General features: G+C 41.5%; 1 protein-coding gene across 1 annotated transcript; it reads left to right on the forward strand.

The window, feature by feature from the left end:
• Nucleotides 1-3,891: 3,891 nt before the first annotated feature.
• Nucleotides 3,892-21,150, forward strand: slc7a5 (solute carrier family 7 member 5). Its single transcript, XM_063477707.1, has 10 exons — nucleotides 3,892-5,268; nucleotides 6,851-6,976; nucleotides 13,503-13,608; nucleotides 13,920-13,964; nucleotides 14,065-14,188; nucleotides 15,279-15,382; nucleotides 15,536-15,632; nucleotides 16,049-16,198; nucleotides 18,276-18,453; nucleotides 19,232-21,150. Exons 1-10 carry the CDS (start codon nucleotides 4,674-4,676, stop codon nucleotides 19,285-19,287), a joined length of 1,581 nt encoding a protein of 526 aa, XP_063333777.1. The 5' UTR covers nucleotides 3,892-4,673; the 3' UTR covers nucleotides 19,288-21,150.
• The last annotated feature ends 300 nt before the right edge of the window (nucleotides 21,151-21,450 follow it).

Raw genomic sequence — 21,450 nt, forward strand, 5'->3', positions numbered from 1 at the left:
AGTTGGTTGCTGCAACTACTTATAAATATACACAAAAATATTAATTAGTTAAATCATCAGGCAACCACAGATTTTTCTTAGCTTCAAGGACGTTGATGTCTATTTTTACTTTAGTGGGATTGAGCCATACAGTGATGAATGATTTAGTTTGTCTTTGTTAGTAGATATACTGATATCAGCTAAACAGGTAAAACAACTCTATTTCGTTATATTTCTTTCATTCTTTAATACTTTGTGTTTATTCTTTATATATTTTTTAAACTTTTTTTTGTGAAAATAGCTAACTTTAACAATAGGCTAACGAGTGCCATTAGCTAATTTAACAGTTCTAGTTTTTTCTATAAAAAAGTGCAGCTCTCTGGTGGACAGGATAGGATTAGCTTTCGAATAGATGGGTATCACTGTCCTGACTTTTTGAAGACAGAATGACCACATTTAAACAGGATAACTTCAGCTTAAGTTTTCTTGTTTAACATTTAATGCTAATGCTTGCTAACATTAACTAAAAATATTAGCTAGCATGGTTACCAGGGCACTAGCAGAATTTCTCTATGAACTTAAGTAATGGTGTTTGTCAAATAATATTATTTAAAAATGTTCCAAAGGGCACACTAGAGAAAATATGTTCAAGAAGTCTAGTTTGGTTACCTGAATTACCAGAGGGGAAGCGTCTTTTTTTTTAACCGCTGAAAGTTTCTGTTTGCTGCACACGTTCAAGAACAAGCTAAATTTTGACCTAACACCTCGCAGACTCAGAGAAGTTTATGTCTCAAAGTATACATGTTCACAACTTAAACTCTAACCTTTCTGGCTATTAGATGTTTAGCATGGATTTGTTTTTTTATAACATTTTTCAAACTAAAACCATCCACCTCCTTCTGCTGAGAACAATTTGGCTCCCACTGTTGAGTTGGTTAATTATTCTCTTAGGCCTCATGATTACAGTTGCCTAATTTCATATCTCACAGGATCAGTTGTAAAAGTCAAGTGTTGATTAATGCATGTTTAAAGTGCCCAGTTCAAAGAAAAAGCATTATGTAAAAGTCATTTAAATCTTAATACAGCAAAACTGTGACCTACAATTGCAACAGCAAGGGAGGTGTATTAAATGCCACTTCTACTGCTATATCTCACAGGTTTGCAAGAAAGTATCACTGAGAATGATGGGAAGCACTGAACAGTCCTAACTTCGACTGTATATTTGATTGTGTATTTGATTATTTCATTGGTCAGCCTACCCTCAGATTCCTTTGAAAAGGAACAGGAAACAGCTGCCGAACAGGCACTCGCCCACAGCGCTCTGTCACGTCTTCGCTTCCCAAACCTTTTCCCATCAGTGCTGTACTCCCTCTTGAAGGGACAACTTTATGTTCCCAGACAAAAAAATCCTTTCGCTCCTTTGAAGTGGGCGGTGAAATTTCTGTCTGGGACAGTTGTGGGAATGTGTTTTCATAATTGTAATGCAGAGTCAGCACTGTAAACCAACTCTGTGCTATGTGAAGAATTTCAACATGAATAAGTAACCTCTAAATTCATTCTCAGACATTATTCATAATATATTAGTCAGTAGGATGTAAATGGAAACCTGTGGGAAATACACAACGTCTGAAAGGGAAATGGCGATCTTCGGTCTCTAGACTGAAGAAGTCACTTGGATGAGTGACAAATTGTTTCTCCCACTGAAAACGCTATGTCCAGATGAACAGAATCAAGTCTATTTTAATGTACTGAAAGCATAATTTTATATTCAGTTAGATGTGAAACTAATGATTGAGACTGTAAACTGTTTCCTGAAGGTGTTAGAAAGAATGGACGTTATGTCATTTTTATCAATTTGTCCATCTTTAATATACTGTTTATTTTATTTTTAAAGCATCCACCACTTCAGAGGTCTGTCAGCTGAACATCAGCCTCCTACAATGACCATAAAATTCTGCTACACTTGTTCCCAGGTCTCTTGGGGGTCTTGGTAACTGTTCTGCAGGGTAACTCAGACAGACAGACGTAGCTACATGAGCCAGACACAGCAGACACGGATTAAGGTGCATCTATGATATGGCATTCTGCAGGCTTTGAGCAGATCGACTGAGACAAATATACAAGTGCACCTTTAGGGTGGATGTGATCATTCAATTTTGAGCGTGTTTACCTGCTCTAAACACAGGAAATTGTCTGTCTGTGTTTGTTTGTGTATATGTGTGTATCACAAAAACACAGTGGTGTATTTTGCTTAACCTCAGTATGTATGACAGTCATCTGCTGTCAGAGTCAGATTTCAGTGGTGGTGTTGCCCACCCTGGATCTACTCCCAGCACTTATAAAGTGATCCCGTAGACTGACTTCAGTTTCCTTGATCCTGCTATGAAACCAACCTTGAAACAACACCAAGTCCAACTCATCGTGTCCTTACTGGCACTCGGTGTAAAAAGATAAAAAACTTGGCACAATTTCATGCCTCGCCCTGATGTTTCTCCCTTTGTTGACGGACTGATTACCCCTTTCTTCTTAGTAAATATGTGGGGCATTTAACAGGCGCTTAGCTTGTTTTGCATCTACTTCTCACGATATGCCACTCATATTTTAGAGCACAAACCATGTGACAAACTGAATGAACACAATGGTGTTGAATTATAAACATTCACAGAGTCCTAACTGGTCTGTTTGGAAAGCAAACAGTGAAAATGGAGGCACATCTATTGTATGACCTCTGGACCATGCACATCTGACCTGATTCACTCTTGCTTCAAACAGCCACTCAAAAGCCACCCAATCAACGATGTGATGGCACTAACAAAAGAAAAAAAAGAGTTGAGCACTACTTGTCAACACGCTGGTATTTACTTACATCTAGATGCTTACAGAGATATAAACTGGCTTCTGTTGACAGAAATTCTATACTCGTGATGTTTCTCATCCTCAGGCAATGAGGGCAATGAGAAAATCTAGCAAGACAGGTCTATGACTATGTCTGTAAATTGCACAACATGTCCTCATTCCAGTGGGACCAACTCCACTTGTGTTATTTTCTCTCAGAGTGAGTACAAGACCATAAAACCAGTGCAACTGGTTTCTGTGCTTGCTGGAAAGTAACCAGATATTATGAGTTTTTACTACTGTGGTGCACTAGACTTCCTTGTTTTATGTAGTGTGTGGACACTGTGGGGATACATGGTTAATAAAAGTGCCCACTAAGGACAGGCCCGGGCCCAATTACAAAAAACCTCAATTTTTTTTTGAAATTGAGATTAACATATCCTATTGCAAAGTAGCAACAATAAGACACTAAACAACAACACAGAGACTAAGAAGGCTAGAAAGAGGTGAAAACTAGAGCCTGACTGAGGTATTCATCACATATTTAACAGTAGTGGCAAATATGTTAGGTCCAAAATGACCCAATGTGAAAAAGTATACCCCCCCCTTTTTACAAAACATAATGCAAAACAATATTTAAAAAAAGGAAAAGATCCTTGGAGTATTTTATAAATAGCTAGTGTGCCAGGTCAGTTTTATGGTATTTAATGGTTAACTTTTAATTAATTGCTTTGGTGTAGTTTTAAAAAGAAGGTGGTGGCTGAGGCGGATCTAGAGAAATTTTCTTAGGGTGGCATCAGGGTGGCATGAAAATCAAATGGGGTGGCAAAATCAAAGCCTTTTTTAAACACATATGCAGGTGTTACATATGGTTAAAATGATTCAAATGCAGTAAGTATACACATGTTTCATATAAATATAGTCTATATCTTAATTATTTTCTGTAGCACACATAATTAAACATTTTATTTACATAACACATGTGATTTTTTTATTTTATGTACTGTATAGCCTGTATAATAAATAAATACATATAAAATATACATTTAAAAAAATCATAACTCTGGATTTAGTGGCCTTTTATTCAAATTTAAAAACTGATGTATACTTTGAAGTCCAAACTTTCAACACAAGCTGAAATAGAGACTCAGCGTGGCAATTTGGAGGTGCGACACACAGTGTGTTAATAACACTCACCATCATTCCACCTTCAAAGTGCTAATGCTACCTTATCTTAAATCTGTCTTAATAAACAACACTGTCATATGGAGAACTAGGGTGACACTAGGGGTGGCAAGAGATCATTTTAGGGTGGCACATGCTACCCCTCTAAATCTGCCCCTGGGTGATGGAGACCTTCATCTAGAGGAAATGTTGTAAAACTTATGAAAATACAGTTAAAAGAAAAAAAAAATGCCCACACTAACATCTTCTAGTGTCTCCTTAAACTGGATGTGTTGCTTTCACGCAGAACAGTTACCCGGGGGTGGCCGTGTCCCATGATCTCTCTGTGATCTGGTCCCTGAAAGCCGCGGGTGCTGTGTGGGCTTCGGGGGTGCAGCGGAGCAGTAGCAGATCTCCGGCGCTAGGGGGTGTAAAGAATAAAGGAGGGCTTTATGGAGGATAGGCTCTGACGTAAGGGACGTCGTAATTTCCACGATTCTTTTATACGTTCAGAGAGTAGAGCAGAGAAGCACGCTGCTCTGAGTCACACCAACAGACACGCCGTGGACTCCTCGTGGCTGAGGCCGGCCTGAGCATCAGAGCGACCGGCACATCAGACCGGTGACAGAGGGGGCCGAGGCGGCGAGACGGGAAGCTTTGTGCGGCAGACAGAAGAGGAACCAGCTCAGCCAGCGATGTCAGGGCTGAAGAAGAGAAACTCCAACTCGTCCGTGGACAGGGAGGAGGATAGGCAGGTCACTGAGAGGATGCTGTCCCCGGGTAGCGGCGGTGATAGGGGGGGCTTCGGTCAGGATGGAGCACCGGCAAGCGACCTCAGCAGCCCCGGCAACGTCACAGCAGGAGACGGAGGGGAGGAAGGGGTCGCCCTGAAGAGGACCATCACGCTGTTGAACGGCGTGGCCATCATCGTGGGCACCATCATCGGCTCGGGCATCTTTGTCACGCCGACAGGCGTAGTGAGGGAGGCTGGCTCTGTGGGTCTGTCCCTCATAGTGTGGGCGGTGTGCGGGGTCTTCTCCACAGTGGGCGCCCTCTGCTACGCGGAGCTGGGGACCACCATCACCAAGTCCGGCGGCGACTATGCCTACATCTTGGAAGTGTACGGCTCCCTGCCGGCATTCCTCAAACTCTGGATCGAGCTGCTTATCATCCGGCCGTCCTCCCAGTATATCGTCGCCTACGTCTTCGCCACCTACCTCCTGAAGCCGCTGTTCCCCGTGTGCTTGGTGCCGGAGACCGGGGCCAAGCTAGTGGCCTGCCTCTGCATCAGTGAGTATCCGAGCCCGGCTCAGGCACCGGCCGAGATGATGCAACTTTAGGCGTTTGTGTGTGTGTGTGTGTCCCTATGCAGGCGGTTGTGGTTGCACTTCCTGTGTATATATATATATATATATATATATATATATATATATATATATATATATATATAAAACACCTGTGCCTCGTGGGCACCTCATGGGCGCCTCCTGAGATAATAATGAACGACTTTGCTCACACACGATACATAAAGCCTCATCCTATGGAGCGTGTGCGATACCATCAGCACTCGCACACGCGCGCGTGAAACAGCTTCCGAGGTAGTAGTGAAAAAATGCGGCGATATTACATCAGCTGCCGGGATGGTGTAGGATGCTCACAGGTTATAGGTCTTAAAAATAACCCAATTGACTGCTTTGAAATAATTCCTGGTGTTTATCATAAATAATATTTTCTGTGACGTGAGAAGCAGCAAAGATTTCAAAATAAATGCCTTCATTTTAATTTCTTAAAACTTAGATATGATAACTTAATGCAAGTTGGTTTTATTAAATCAAATGCAAGCAAATATACACCGATAAATTATTTAACTCCAGTTTTAGTGGTGTGGTTTAAAAACAAGTAATTTATCATCAGTTTTCCGTGTTGCATGTCTAAGTTAATAAACAGCCACACATTTATGATGGATGTGCAGGGAGTTTTTTATGTGCACTGGGCTGTTTTACACCTTATTTAGTCTTAAAGCAATTATTTCAGGATTATCACCTGTTTCATCGCTTCATTCTTCTTTTCAAGACTTCATTGCTGCCTGAACATAAGTTTAGAGGTGTGTGTGTGTGTGTGTGTGTGTGTGTATCTGTGATGTAGGTGGTGGTGAGGTGGTCAGGGTCGCTGCACATTCATAGCTCCTAAAGTCCATTTTAGTGCCGAGTATTGTTTAATTTGACTGCTGCTGGAATCAGTATAATTCAGATCAGCGTGTCTCTGTTCCCTTCAGGTTTGTGAATATACGTGTATGCTACATGCCCAAGTATTAGCCATTAGTGTGTGTGTGTTTGTGGGTCTGGATGCCAAAGTGTGTCTACCCCTGTACTGTACTTGGCCTCCTTCTCCTTTGTCCTGGTCTCTCAAATACAGAGCCTCATTGTGCCGTCTCGTCTTTCTATTGTGGCCCCGACCTGATTTAGGAGCTTTGAACAGGCCTGCTGCTTTAGTTAATCACTTCTAACAGGCTACTGCAGCAACTTTGCGTGTGTGTGTGTATGTGTGTGCTTATAGAGGATAGGGTAGGCACCAGCCGGTACATGGGCATTTAAAAGACAGATGGGTACAGGAGAAAAGACTTTATTCTCTTAAAAATGTGTCCCCCCTGTAACTTCTTCCCCTGCTCGCGTCATGTTGACAGCAGAACGTACACTCACAGACACTCACTGTTAGGTCCCACAAGTGGAGCAGAAGAAACACATTACGGGGTAAAGTTATGCAATTTGACTGGTTACAAGATTTCCTATACGCATAACACACCTGTAAGCTTTATGTGTCAGTGGCCTCTTTTACTCTGTGGTCTTATTCTCTGCCTCCTTTTCTTTCGCAGTGTTGTTAACCTTTGTGAACTGCTACAGCGTGAAGGCGGCCACCAGAGTGCAGGACTTCTTCGCGGCAGCCAAGCTTCTAGCGCTCGCGCTCATCATAATCATCGGATTTGTCAAGATTGGACAAGGTACCTCGCACAAGCACACAAATGCACACGTCACCTCTTTGCTCTTATGCCGGCTTTATTTGCCCAACCCCCACTTTATAAATGTTTCCCTCCATCCCTCCAGACACACCTTTAACAAGTTAAAATGTAAATGACCGACATGGCTGAAGACAGGCTGAGGTAGCCACAAATATGCAAATAGACACGTGCTGACAGTTTTTCTGTTTGGACTTGTGCATCTCCATGATTTATAGTTCAAAGCACTCTTTTTCTAATATACTCAGGCTTGATGAACCCACTCAGTCTGTTTTTCCTCCTTCTCCTTTTCACTGGCTGTTCCTAAAAAGCAGGAGGTTTGAACATCAGGTGGGTGTGGCTTCCGTGCTCGCTGTCTGAGATGCCCACATTAAGGATTTCTGCTCTCTGTGACACCATACTGATCCATTAGCTCTTATTAAACATTGTCCATGTTTAATAAGAGGATAGACCATCGTGACAGTGTATCAGAAAGTAATTAAAAGCATAAAAAGGTTCCTTTAAGAGCCTGACACACATTACAAAAGTTAAACAGTAAATAACCTCCATGGTAAAATATGTGGATTTTATGAACTGTGGATTTTAATGTTCCGTTTATATTGTTATTAGATTCCCTTAAATGATTTAGGCAGTGTAGAAAGTCTTTACAGTTTGAGTTGACACGTGATTGCATCAGCAGTCGAGGAAATTGACGGACCAGTTTGTGTGCCACGCGACATAAAACAGGAAGTTTCAGCTGCATTTACTCCAGCTGTGTATTCCATTCACACAGTAGCTCGCCTGCTGGCACAATCACCCCTTACGTAAGCAGGTAATCTCAGTTTCAAGGGGGAAATCCTTAAATTAGATTACTTAACTTAATGGATCTGTGTCTCCTTCACAAAGAGATTTGAAGAAGTGTTGTCGTGTACCTGTTTCCTCAGAGTCGGTCTAAAATTAAAACCGGCAAACTGATTATGACAGTGAGGATAATTGTGTTAAAAAGAAAGTCGTGATGGCCCAGACGTATAAACCTTTCATGTCTTTCATTGCTTGTGACTCCTAAATTGTGTTTGGATCGCCTCTCTTTCAGCTGCTGTGTTCCCATCCCGAGTAAATCCTCACACACGTGATTTGTAGATATTTGATTTCATGGAGTGACTTCTGAATTTTATTACAACCAACAGGATCTGGTGAAGCGTTGTGTAAAGATAGGACAGATAAACCATATAATGGCTCTTATGTAGGACACATTTGGGAGTGTGCTCATTGACTGTTACAAGTCTGAGTCACAAATAACTTCTGTTTGAACAAGCACGAACATGTGCTGGGCTCACTATAAACCACTGAAAAGTGTGCTTTTAGTCAGACAGGAAGTGCGCTTAGGCGATCAAACTGCCCTCTAGAGGAAGGGTTTGGCACTCTCAGCCAAGACTGACTACCACGGTCTACATATCAAAGCTGACACAAGACCCCTCTGCTTCTTTTGTGAGGTTAAAGCTGCTACCAGGCGACTGGAAGCTTGTACCCAATCTGCTGCCCGTGTTGGCTCCTAACTGTGCTCTCATGACTGGCTTTCTTCCTGCACGCAATGAAGCTGTCGTCCATCGTATTCCTCTGAGAGAGACGGAGGAAAATAGAAAACGGGGGTACATTAGATCATTAGCATTAGATCAGAGTAGCTCTCCTGGACAGAAATAGTAAGAAAGAAATGCAATAAAAGGGAATACAGCAAGCACTGTGTGTTGAATGAGGATGAGCTAGTACATCTGAGTATAAGGAGAGTGACCACAGGGCTTATTTTGGCTCTAGACTCTGTACATAACCTGTGTATTTTCACTGTATGAAACACTGAAGTCAGTGTAAACACACTAACACCTTATATTCCGTCGATATTTTGAAATTCAGCAGATTTTGTGGCAGTACTGGTTTACTTAAAACTGCAGCTGCACTGCCAAGTTGATGCAGTTGCACAAGTGTCTACATTCAAAATAACAACAACAAAAAAAGGAAATAAGCTAAAAAATTATGAAGGAAATGCATCAAAACACAACACCAAAAGCAGACCGGGTTTAGTCTGGCTTTACTTCAGCCTGTTTCTTTAGTGATAAATGTGTATCTAAAACTATGGTAACAGCGCACTGCAGCACCAGCCAGTCTCTGCTGCTTTTTGTTTTCATATCAAATCCAAATCCTACCAAAATCTTCAGTTTTACTCTCCTCTGAAGGACATTGTTTATGTTCTGATCCCTTATTAGTTGCCGCTACTGCCAAATTGTTGGTGTAAAACTTCAGCGAACTGTTGCACACAGAAGTAAGTGAGCAAGTGTATCCTTTTATGGAGTAAGATTACTTAATCGGAACCAAACTGGAATAAATTTAACATGTTCAGCTGGAGCTGTGAGGTGCACTGGAGCCACAGATGCACAGGCTTAGCGGGTAAAATGACAGGTTGGAGATCATAGGTCCGAGATCACCTGAGTGGTGGTTGATTAAAACCGAGCTGCATCTGGTTCAGCGTGCATGTCTCCTTGTCAGACTTTTAAAGCCAATATTTTCGACTCATACACTGATGTTCTGTGCCGCACTCGTTAAGTCTTTGTAAAGTTGAGGTGACTTCCCAGTTTGTTAGTTTAAGGTGCTCTACCAAAATCATGCCGTATGGATCCAATATTGAATATCCAAAGGTAAAAAGGTTGCAGTGACTCACAACATTCGATAAAAGTTGACAAAATATCAATTTCTGCTGTTTTTGTTCATGTCAGCAAACCTGTGTCAGCCTTGTCTCAGTAACTTTGAGGAATTCATAGCAAACTGTGGAATCTGTAACATCAGCAGCTGCAGGGAGCAGCCTCTGACCTTTGTGCTCTGTTTACTCTCACAATACCGTTAATTACATTAATACTTTTGAAAGTAATTCTTCCCCCAGTAGCGTGAGAAAACTTCATCAAAGTGTTCTCAAGTAAATAACAAGCATGAGCTCTACCTGCTTTTACTCTTCAGCCTCATTCATCTTTCCTTCCTGATCTGTTCCCTGTAAGCTGAATGCTAAGTTCACCTATCTAGTGTCTGTTTTGGTTTGTAAGTGAAACACGAGGACGGATTCTACCAATTTGTTATTCTAGTCCTTTTCTAAGTGTCATTTCTGGTTTGGTGTCTACTCTGAATCAATTTTAAGATCTTTAATCATCACTCTGCTTCTAATAACTGTTTACCTGGGACGCCTCACATTACATAGACTTATAGAAAGACTAGGCATGTGCCTGTGATTATATCAACAAACGAAAGTATAATCCCTCTTTCTGTTGTAGCTCTCCCTGGCTCGTGACTGGTTGAGTGCGCCTCGAAAGCACCTCGTGCACTAATAGGTTCACTTTAGATTCAACAATTCCAAATATTTCTAGCTTTCTGAAGCATTTAGTGAGTGCATGGGAATTGTTAAACCACGGCTCTGAAGCTTTACACATGGGGCCCTGTTCATGAGGCCTGGAGTGTCAGATTAGAAGGCAGTGTAATCTGATTAGCTCCAATAAAGCCTCCGCCTTCTTAGTTTGACTGCTGCCCACACTGTTTGTAAGAGAAGCAAACAGAGAGACGGTTGACCATCTATCTGTAAGAACAAGTTCTCCCTCCCATCGTCTTCATTTACTTGACTGTAACAGGAATTATTCGACACAGCCACTCACACCCAAAGTTACACTCACAAACCAGTGTTCTCTGACCTCGTGTGAAAACCCACTGCTGGGTCACACTTCAGCACGGCTCTCCCTGCCCCAAGGTGTCCAAAAAGTAAAGGCGTGTTTGCTAGAAAGCCTGTTTACCATACCTGATTCACAGGTGGTTACCTCCCACCTATGTACAAATACTTCATCTCATTTCATTACTAGTCCATGTGCTACCACTAACGGTGAGTCTGAACCACATCAAGAAACATATTTTCTGATGTAAAACCAGCCTATTCACTGTATTGATGTGAAGAAACAAGAATAGTTGAGAAACTTTAAAGCTTACACCACAGCAGCTTCTAATAAAGGCACAAAAGCCTTTATTAGCAGGGAGCTGTTGAGAAAGCCAGGAAATGAAGGGAAAGAACGCAGGGGAATGACAAGTAGAAAGGCCTTGTATTTGGAATCAGACTCGGGGTTACAGCTGACGACATCTGTGCCAATTTGATCTGCTCACCAACAACATGCATTGGTACTGGGTCTCACTGAAATGTAGAGAACTCTTTGCGTGAGGAAGTGACTGTAAATGATTATAAGGTAAGCAGTTTATTATTTCTTACGATAAATAAGTGGATTAAAACCATTGTCATAGCTGCGTGCTAAAGACCTTGACCGATTTTTGCCATTTGATGATCTGTCAATATTTGCGGTTGTAAAGAGCGTGACTGAGAGAACTAATATGCACTTGAAATAAAGTGTGCTCATCAAAAATCTGAAGAGGTGTCTTTGAGTGCATTGTCAGAGTTGTGCTTTGTGCCCTGATTCTACACACAGAATGAACAAAAGGGAGGAATTTAGTTCATTCAGGCGTTGCTGGCAAGTTATCGGCTGCGTGTGTGTTCTCTGTCGTTTATGCATATTTGGTTTTTATTGTGTGTGTGTCACTTTCACTGTCTGGTGCTTGTATCATGAGACCAGCTGGTGGTGGGTCAGTGTGCCCAGACCGATATGGTGGAAGGTGATGAGAGGTAGAAACAGAACTGTGAGGAAAGTCCCCCACTCTGACTTTAGGCAAAGATTTAAAGGTTTCACCATACGCATGCCTAAAAATTGGAGGTCTAAGTGTTATCAGTTCAAATAAAACGCATCATCTAGCTATGAAAAGAGGCTTATTTGGTTGCTTTTCCGTTGGATCATTCACACAAATGGCTTGCATGAATGATCCAACAGAAATGTGCCTTAATTTGGTTGCTTTTCTTAAAGATTAAGTTTCTGTGTTTTTTTTCCCCCTTTAAATATCAAAGGTCACTAAGTCCTATAAAAATGTCATATCAGAAAAGAAAAACAAAAGGAGCTGTGATGACTCAGACTTCGCTGTCATAGGAACCTGTAAAGGTTACTATCAAATTGGGTGTTCCACTGATTTTTAAGCCTGATCAGAAGCTGTGAGTTTAACAGGAATTCTGTCGAGTTGAGACACGGGTCAACATAAGGCCTGAGGTGGATGACATGACTTGTGCAATGTGTGGCTACTCACATGGTTTAAAAAAAAATCTATTCTTCTTCATAGAAATGTCAAACCAGCATGAGCAAGCTGCATTGTGACGTTTAACTGATGCTGGAATATGCAGCAGAATATTTAAAGGCAAACTCAGATGCCAACTGTCTCAAATATTAAAAGCAATCCATCTTAAGGGGGACCCATCATGCAGATTATCAGTCCATACTTTTATTCTTGCAATAGATATTTTTGCATGATTCACAGTTCAAAATAATCAAACTTCCTCTTCAAACGGGCATTGGTACAACCTCTCACTTTAGCTGTTTAAAAAAAACAATGTTTTAGGTTGTCGCCTAGGTCCAGTTTAAATGCATCAAAGCTACAGGAATATTAACAGCAGACAAGAAAGTATGCACATGTAATTGTTGCCATGTCCTGTAATATTGGCAGTGCTGACTTATTAAGCATAAAGAGGCGTTTAATGCTGTTTAACAAGTGAGCGCCCCCCCCCAAGCTGGCCAGCGAGAATGGTCAGCTGGGGGGGCGCCATGGTCACTTGACACTGTGGCCACACATCTGTCTGCCTCATCATAGGTGGAGCAATGCGTGAGGCTGTCTGTCGGACCAGGCTGCACAGTAATCGGGCTTTTCCCACACTACACATTGGCCTCAGGGCTAACCCTCCCAGTACCAACACTGCCGGGGGCTGTTGGTTTAGCAACCGTCGCCATGTCTGAGAATGAGAATGCATGTCGTGGAGAGCAGGAATTTGGACACAGATCCCCTACAACCAGCAGAAACCTGAAGGACTGGGAAAAGAGGCAGTGATCAGAATGTGATAAATCCCCATAAGGGCTCAGGATTTGAAGAGAAATACAAATGCTGTCTGCTGGAACAAGTTGCATTTATATCAGCGTTAGCATCTCATATGCCATTGGATGGAGGGCACGATCCATAGAGCTATGATAATTAGAAATAACGCAAATGTTAAAATGTTGAACTATCCTTAACCACAGACTTTCCCCTGCCCCTCTCCCTCGTCTTTTAACTCTGCCTCTTTTATAGGCTGCATGAGCCTTATGTCGACCCGCATAGCCTCGCCACTGTCTGGGTCACTTATTGACTGTCTCAGCCAGGTCTTAACTCCAGTAATTCTGCAGTCCTTCACTGATCCGCATAGTGGGACGGATTTAAGCATGATATTAGACTTTTTCCCTTTCAAAGGCTCTTTGGCTTGTGGATTCACTGGTCAGTGTTTTATGTATTGTGCCAGAATGACTGGTCAACCTGCCCGTGGCCCAATAGTGCAGACGATGAACTGGGGCTTTAAAAAAAAAAAAAATCCTAATCCCTTTGTCTTCTCCAGGTGATACAGCCGGACTTCTTCCAGAGAATTCCTTCAAGGGGTCCAAATATGAGTTTGGAAGTATTGGCCTGGCACTCTACAGTGGCCTGTTTGCTTACGGTGGCTGGTGAGTTAACACATCAGCCTAGCTGTGCAATTAGTTTGCTGCCACTGTCTGCCTGTATCCAGTTTCCTTCAATTCAATGTTAAACCTGGTGCTTGGAGACAGTGTGGAAATGGATCAAACGCTGGGGCATTTTGTCAGTAACATATCATCTGATAAGTCCAATGAATGGCTATTACAAATAACACTGAACATACTGTACATTACTAATGTTTCTTTTAAATAATAAATATCAGAAAAATAAAGGTTGAGTGCATCTTCATTGCTTTTTTTTTTACTGTTCAACACCTGTTTGTTGTCTCTTTTGTTTCCAGGAACTACTTGAATTTTGTTACAGAGGAGATGATTGAACCTTACAAGTAAGTTGATCACAATTGTGATTTTACCTTTAAAATTCATGTGGAGTAGTCAAAAGTCCGCAGTTGTAATCAGCCTGCTGTTGTTGTACGTTTTCCTCAGAAACCTTCCTCGAGCCATCATCATCTCCCTTCCGATAGTGACAGCAGTGTATGTTCTAACAAACTTGGCCTATTTCACCACACTCTCCCCCGATCAGATGCTTAACTCAGAGGCTGTGGCCGTGGTGAGTGCTTTGAGCTGCGGTAATGTACAAAAGTCTTGAGCCATCCCTCATTTCTTTATATTTTGCTAGGAAAATGGGAAATGGGTTCAGTGATTTATTAAAAGATACATGGAAATAGAACATATAAGGCAAAAACAGTTTGTACAGTTCTAACAAGCTTGAAAGTCTGTATTTGGTATGACCACATTTATTCCTCAGCACAGTCTGAACTTTATTAGGGAAATGGACTGGTTCTTATATAGCGCTCTTTCTTTTTAAAAAAACAAAAAACAAAACTCAAATTGCTTCATACAAGCACTTTTTTTGGTATTGTTTTTCTACATAAGTGCTTCCTATCTAACATTCACACACATTCATACTCCAATAGATGCTTGGGAGAGCAGCTTGGGGTCTTTCCGAAGGATATTTGACATGCAGACTGGAGTAGACTGAACCAGCAACCTTCTGATTAGTATACGACCTGCTCTACTCTACCTCCTGAGTTAAAGCCAATCCGAAACCACCCGTGGAGCGGAAGGGAAATTTTCTTGTAATTTCTCTAAGTGGTCTTAGGGAATAGTTCTCCAGGCTTCTTCAAGGACATTTGAAGCTCTTCTTTAGATGCTGGCTGGCTTTTGTTCCATTCTTTATCAGGATGATCACATACTACTTTAACAATGTTGAAGCCCAGCCTCTGGGGAGGCCAGTTCATGAGTGATAGTGTGTTTTTCTATCCAGGTATGCTTTTACTGCATAGTGTTTGGGATCATTGCCAATTTGAAAAAATGAAGCCATTGCCCAACACTGCCTGCAATGTAACCCCAAACCCTGACAGAGCCTCCACCATGTTTTACAGCAGTATTTTAAAGCAGCCAGTGTCCAAAGAAAAACTTTAAGACACCTTCAGGAAGCCTGGAAAACTACTGCCCGGGACCATTTTATGTTTAGCTTTCAAGAAGTCGGTCTTGATTGCAATTGTCTTAAAGAAATTAGCAGTGGCTCAAGGCTTTTGCACAGCACTGTATATTTGGGTGGGGGGTATAACAGGTTCAAAGATGTGAATACTTGCTGCTGAATGCTGAATATATGTTGCTGATGTTGTTGCCTACAGGATTTTGGTAACTACCACCTGGGTCCCATGGCGTGGATCATCCCGGTGTTTGTAGGCCTGTCGTGCTTCGGATCAGTCAACGGCTCACTGTTCACATCATCCAGGTAACACTCTCACACCAACCATGTTAAAAAAAAAAATACTTGCACACACACAATTAGCAAGTGTTGAGAGTCAGGATTAGAAACACCCAGAGCCTCTTCATCTTTCTTTTCACAGTGATTAATCACATTTCTGTGTCTTTCTATTCATCCCAGGTTATTCTTTGTGGGTTCTCGGGAGGGTCACCTGCCCAGTCTGCTGTCAATGATCCACCCCACTCTGCTGACCCCACTCCCCTCACTTATATTCACTGTATGTTTTTGTTTTTTTTTTACTTTCTTTATTGGCACGCAAGAGAGCACATCTTCTGAAACCATAGCTAAAATAATAGTGTGTGTGTCTTTTGAGTATTTTAATTTGTGGGATCTCACTTCACTTCACTGCATAATAGGTTATTATATACAGTTACAGAATATTTTTAATTAATTTTGAATAAAAGGACAAAGGTGAACTTTTCTGGAAACAAAGACTTTTTGCTGCTCTCTCTTACACAGCTGAGAATCAAACCATACCAACATGCTAGCAACTTTTACACCTGCTCAGATGAACTTCAATGAGTTACTTTATACTAGTATTGCATGCAGAAAATCTCATACTTAGCATCAAAGATGGAGGCAGTGTCACCAGACTTACAGAGGTAATGTGTTCCCTTCTCTCCGTCTGTCCAGTGTTTAATGACGCTGCTCTACGCCTTCTCCAACGACATCTTCTCCGTCATAAACTTCTTCAGCTTCTTCAACTGGCTCTGCATCGCCATGGCAATCATAGGAATGATGTGGCTCCGCTATAAGAAGCCTGAGCTGGATCGACCAATAAAGGTGAGTCAGCCTCGAGAATTGTTTTTAAGAGGTTTTCAGCAAAAAATGTGGCTGGTGGTGGAGAGAACTAGTCTGTCAGGCAGGCCAAAACAATGGGGCATTAGATCTTCTCTTGTTCTTTGTCATCATTGACTCCCACTGAAGTTGGCTTTGGCAGCAGGAAATCTTCCTTCTTTGTGTAAAGCGACAGACAAAGATCCATTCAGTGCAGATGAACAGATACTGATCGCAGATTAAAAGACAGGAGGGGAGCTGGATGCTAGTCAGCTGGTGCTGAGGCTGGCTGCGTGCTTGTGTGTGTGTGTGCAGTGTACTCGTGTTACCCATGCTGTGGGGACCTGAATCTGTTTATACAGTCAGTGTGGGAAAAGCAAAAAAAAAAGTCTTTGAATGTTACATTTGAGGTTGAAAGCGTTCACAATTAGGGTCCAGATTTGGAAAGTTAGCTATGGTTTGGGTAGGTTTGCATGTTCTCCGTGATGTCCTCTGAGGTGATGGAAACACAAACGTGTGTGTGTGTGAGTAAGAGGAAGAGCGCTACCGCCACACTCTCCGCATCACAGAGGACCCTTGTTACAATTTGAGTGTGTGTTTGATGGTCAGAGGCGGAAAAGTGAAAGAGGCAAATGGATGTACTGGTCCAGTCCTGTGTGAAAGCGGGTGGCTGGGACAGGAGCGGCACTGTCCCTGCTGACCTCCATCTCTCTTTCACTCTCCCACTCTTTTCCTTTCTCCTTTCTTTGTCTGTCACATTCCTGCTGTTCAGCCAATGAGAGTAGTGGAGAATCACACAGTTAGATTTATTAATGAGTCCTTTTTGTAGGAAAGATACAGCACTGTGCCTTAAGAACAGCTCAGTTATTGACAGTGTCCGCTCACATTGATGCTACGTGGCCAAATGCATCTGAACACATGTGCATCGCATATATGATTGTTGAGCACAGACGCTATCAAACATAACCTGGTAATAAGGATTACTACAGTGGCGCTGGGAGGTCAAATACACTGCAGCTTAAACTTAAAGTATGAGCGAATGTAAAAATACTGCAAAAGCTTTCAAAACACAACACTTTAAATTTTTCTGGGAGAGGCATTCACAGCTTATGTATCTGTGTTGTGAGGGAGCAAAAGATGCAGGTAATTTTATTTGGATAATCCATAAGATACTGTAGATGCATGTTTGCTATTAGCCGTTTACACTTCTGTTGTGTTTTGTGAGCTTTTTCTATGTTTTTTTCTATTGGTGTTTTCTTAAGTTGCAGTGCATTTTGCCTCTCAGGGCCACCATAGATTATAAGGACAATCTGTGAAAGATTTGGACTTTATTGAATCGTGCCACCTGCCACATCCTGGCATCCCCTTTTATCACCTCAGCTAACCAGAGCTGTGAGGGTGGCGGTGATTCGATATTTTACTTGGCTGATGATTTTTACAACTGAAAGGTGCTAATGGAAGAGTCCACCTTTTGCTCTTTGAAGCCCCATTTTTGTGGACACTAGTGGTTAAATGAGTTTATCTAGCATACATAATAGGGAGCATCCTGTCTTATTGCATCTAGCTTGGTGGAGTTAGATATCACAAAGACTGTATATAAAAGATGGCCGTAGGTTCTGTGCATAGAGTATAAATTATGGATTTAGCCACCATGATATCCCCCATTGATTTTTGGATTGGATTTTGAGCCTTCCTTGTTAGCATTTCCGCTGCCACCTTATGTGGATGAAATGGTGGAGTGCTAATGTTGTAGCTGTCATAGGGGCAATGCAGACACACACACATATTGGCTAAGTGGTGCCACGCCCGTAGCTCAGTTATCCAGGTGGATAAGTTGTAAAACAGTTTATGTCATAACTGTTTTTTGTAGCATATTGCAAATATTCTTTTTCCTGCTACAAATTTGGGTATTTTATGAGCTTTTGACTCCTTTTGCGAGCCTGCCTCAAGTGGCTCATGGAGGAACTGTAGTTTTGGTCACTTCGCGCTGACTCTAAAACATCGAGCCAATGCAGAGGTGGCTTACGGCGGCGTTATTTCTCAGCAAACACTTAGTTATGAGTTTTTGTGCTTCTCCCTGCAGGTGAACATTCTGCTACCAGTGAGCTTTGTGTTAGCCTGCCTCTTCCTTATCATCGTCTCCTTCTGGAAGACTCCAGTCGAGTGCGCCATCGGCTTTGGAATCATCGGCACTGGACTGCCCGTCTATTTTATTGGTGTGTGGTGGCAGACTAAACCCAAGTGGCTGCAAAATGGAATCCGTAAGTAAAACAAACTCCTCCCCCTTGTCTATGAATATGTTATTTGGAGCATTTTATTCCACCTGTTTTTGTGTGCGTTTTTAATTTGTGCAAAATTCAGAGTTATCTCAAGTTCTGCGTAAAAGTTTCAATGCTAGGTTCAATAAAAACATGACAAGTTTTTCTTCTTGAAACTTTTTAAAATTGTCCTCCCTTCTGCTGCTGATTAATATTTTAGGTTTATACCTATGGTGTGTTGATCCGTATTTCTCTCTTCAGCTGCTGTATTTTGTCCTTGTCAGTTTCCAGCTAAATAATAACATTTAACAATCAAATGTAAAATTTGGTAGGATTTCAGATTTATCATCTCAAGGCTTTACGTTGGGTAAAGAAAGATATGGTGTTGGTCCACACTGATAGGCTTTCATATTTCAGCTCCATTCATTTGAACGTTTGCTTTGCTCTTGATTTGTGTCCAAGCTTTTTTTTTTTGTTTTTTTCCTTCCATCACTGAGTTAAATTCCAGGTGACCTCAGCTGTTCTGGCCCCTGAAACCCATTTCAGGGTTCAGGGTTAGACTCGGTTTGCTAAATCTGAAGGAGGTCCCTGTTAAAGGTTTTTATTAGCGGTGATCTCATGTTTTCCTCACTCATAGCTCTCCTGAGTGGAAATAAGAACGCCGCTGTGGCCTTTAAGGACAGATAAATGGGACTTGGGATGCAGTCGTTGTATTTGAGCTTTGTTTGGGTGGAAACTTAGGCGAAGTGATGATTAACTGTCTCCGATGTTTGTTTTTCAGACTCGACCACAGCTCTGTGTCAGAAGTTGATGGAAGTTGTGCCTCAGCAGTCCTAAAAACCAAGTCGCCCTTTTACTTCAGCCAAAAGACCAAGCCGATTGGGCTAAGACATCATAACTGATGATGTTTGAACTCCGTTAATGCTTTTCACACACACACACTCTCTCTCACACGCACACACACCTCATAAGAACTTGATGAAGACGCCTGAAGTTAAACAGCCACCGTTATTCTTTTGGGGTTATTTGACCCTTTTAGTGTCAATAATTTGTAGTTTCTTTTCTTCTTTTCTTTTTATAAAACAAGAACTGTTTTTTTTTTTTTTTACATTTTCACTAATTGTTCTGTGAATACGTCAAATCTGCTGTCACCAGAAACCTGTTGTATTTAGCGGTGCCTTTACGTTGCAGATGAAGGTGAGCGTAGGTAGACGATGATGCAGAACCAGCTGTCAAAATAAACAAAAAACAAACAAACACACAACAAATTTTCTTCAAGAAGTTGTTGCTGGATATACTACACACTCTGTTTTGCTCCTGCAGTCTTTACAATTTCAGTGTTGTGTTGTTGTCTGTGCTGCTGTGCTTTTGACAGTCAGCATCTGTTTGCCTCTCACTGTTGGTTATTTGACCTGGCATGTTGTGCGTCTGTGCACAAACCTGAACAGAGGCTGTGCTTTTTTTCTTTTTTAAATATTTAAAGACGATCAGACTGCTGACGTCCTCTCACATGTAGGCCTGCTGCTGTGGTTTTATATCGGGTCAGCGGGCAGTAAATTAAACCTAATGTATGTTTCGTTTGTCTGGCTAACCAAAGCCCGACTTAAATTTCTGTCTGAGTATAAAAAAAATGTGCAGTCTACTGATTCCTCATAGGACTTCTGTGTCTAAAGTGTCTTTTAAATCCTCATGTGGTTAAGCTTGACAGAGGTGCCCATGGGAAATAGTATTTTCTGAAAAGTGGGTCAAAATGTGCAACCTTTCTGCTGTTCTTTTTGTGGGGTTTTTTTTTTTTTTTTTGGTGTGTTTTTTTTTTTTTTTAGGGCAGGGGTGGGGTGATATTAACTGTGGGGATCAATATGTTGGATAACTGAGCCTGGCTCCCAGAGTGCTGCTTTTACTCCATCGCACTGAAAGTGTTTGAGGCAATGCTTCCAACTACATGCTGCAGTAAAGCCATGTAACACTCACAGCACGAGGTTAGAGTGGAAAGACAGAAACAATGCAGTTTTGTTTTGTTTGTTTTTTTCTGTAGTGGATGTCTGTGTGTGTGTGATTGCAGAACATAGTTGCTTTTAGGGGGACAGACATATGAAGCTTAAATGCTCCCCTCTAAATTATTCCATGCAAACTTTCCCCCCCCTTTTTTTTTTTTTTTCAACAATCCCATTCTGTTTTTGTATTTTTGTGTTTTGGGACCGTTAAAGTGAAGTGACACAGGAGTTTCAGTCTACTTATACCCAGACTGTCAGAGAGGAAGTTTGATGGTTTTATTTTTATAATGGGTCGGGAAGGTTCGTTGAGGGTCAGATGGAGCACGTTTTCACATCACAGTATAACTGCTAGTTTTTCATTTTTCATCCTCGTCTTTTGTTTGTATTTCACACACAGTAAAAGTTAAAAACAGAAAACTAGAGCTGCATTATTAGTGTCCACCCCGCTCCTCCTGGAAAAAGGACCAAAAGTACAGGTTACCATGGCAGCGGTGGATCCAGGAGGAGTGATGTGTATGTTATAGAGTTAGAGCCTTCTAACACTCCAGCCATCGCTCAGAGCTGATGGAGAAACTAACATAAATGCGACTGTAGGAACTTTATTTATTTGTAGCAAACTTTTGATGTGTATTATTAGTCGCTCTAATTTGTTTACAGGGCATTTTGTGAAAAGTGCTTGTCAAATAAATCTTGAGGTTTTTTTCCAGTCTTGTGTTCTGTTTTGTTTGGTTTTCATCGTTTGCTCCTCTCAGCTTTCTTTGCATTAATTTATTTGAAATATTAACTTTGTAAGGAGTAGAAAGTACAGGTATTTGTGTTAAAATTTAGAGAGGGGGGGGGACTACTTAAGTACAGATAACTAAAAATTATACTTAAGTACAGTAATGAAGTATTTGTAGTTTGCTATTTGCCACTTCTGGTGACAGTTAAAAGCATTTCTTCCTTTATGGTTGCTTCTCTTCTGTAGCCATAGCTAAATGCCAACGTACCAAGGCCACACCTCTGC

This window comes from Pelmatolapia mariae, linkage group LG7 (assembly GCF_036321145.2).
Source record: "Pelmatolapia mariae isolate MD_Pm_ZW linkage group LG7, Pm_UMD_F_2, whole genome shotgun sequence".
NCBI classification, from domain to species: Eukaryota; Metazoa; Chordata; class Actinopteri; order Cichliformes; family Cichlidae; genus Pelmatolapia; species Pelmatolapia mariae.

What these genes read in the sequence shown, in the direction of transcription:
- slc7a5 (XM_063477707.1), top strand. Translation starts at nt 4,674, where the DNA reads ATGTCAGGGCTGAAGAAGAGAAACTCCAACTCGTCCGTGGACAGGGAG. An exon ending in TCACTGTTCACATCATCCAG is followed by an intron (nt 15,383 to 15,535) that starts GTAACACTCTCA and finishes TATTCATCCCAG; the next exon opens with GTTATTCTTTGTGGGTTCTC. An exon ending in GTGGCTGCAAAATGGAATCC is followed by an intron (nt 18,454 to 19,231) that starts GTAAGTAAAACA and finishes TTTGTTTTTCAG; the next exon opens with ACTCGACCACAGCTCTGTGT.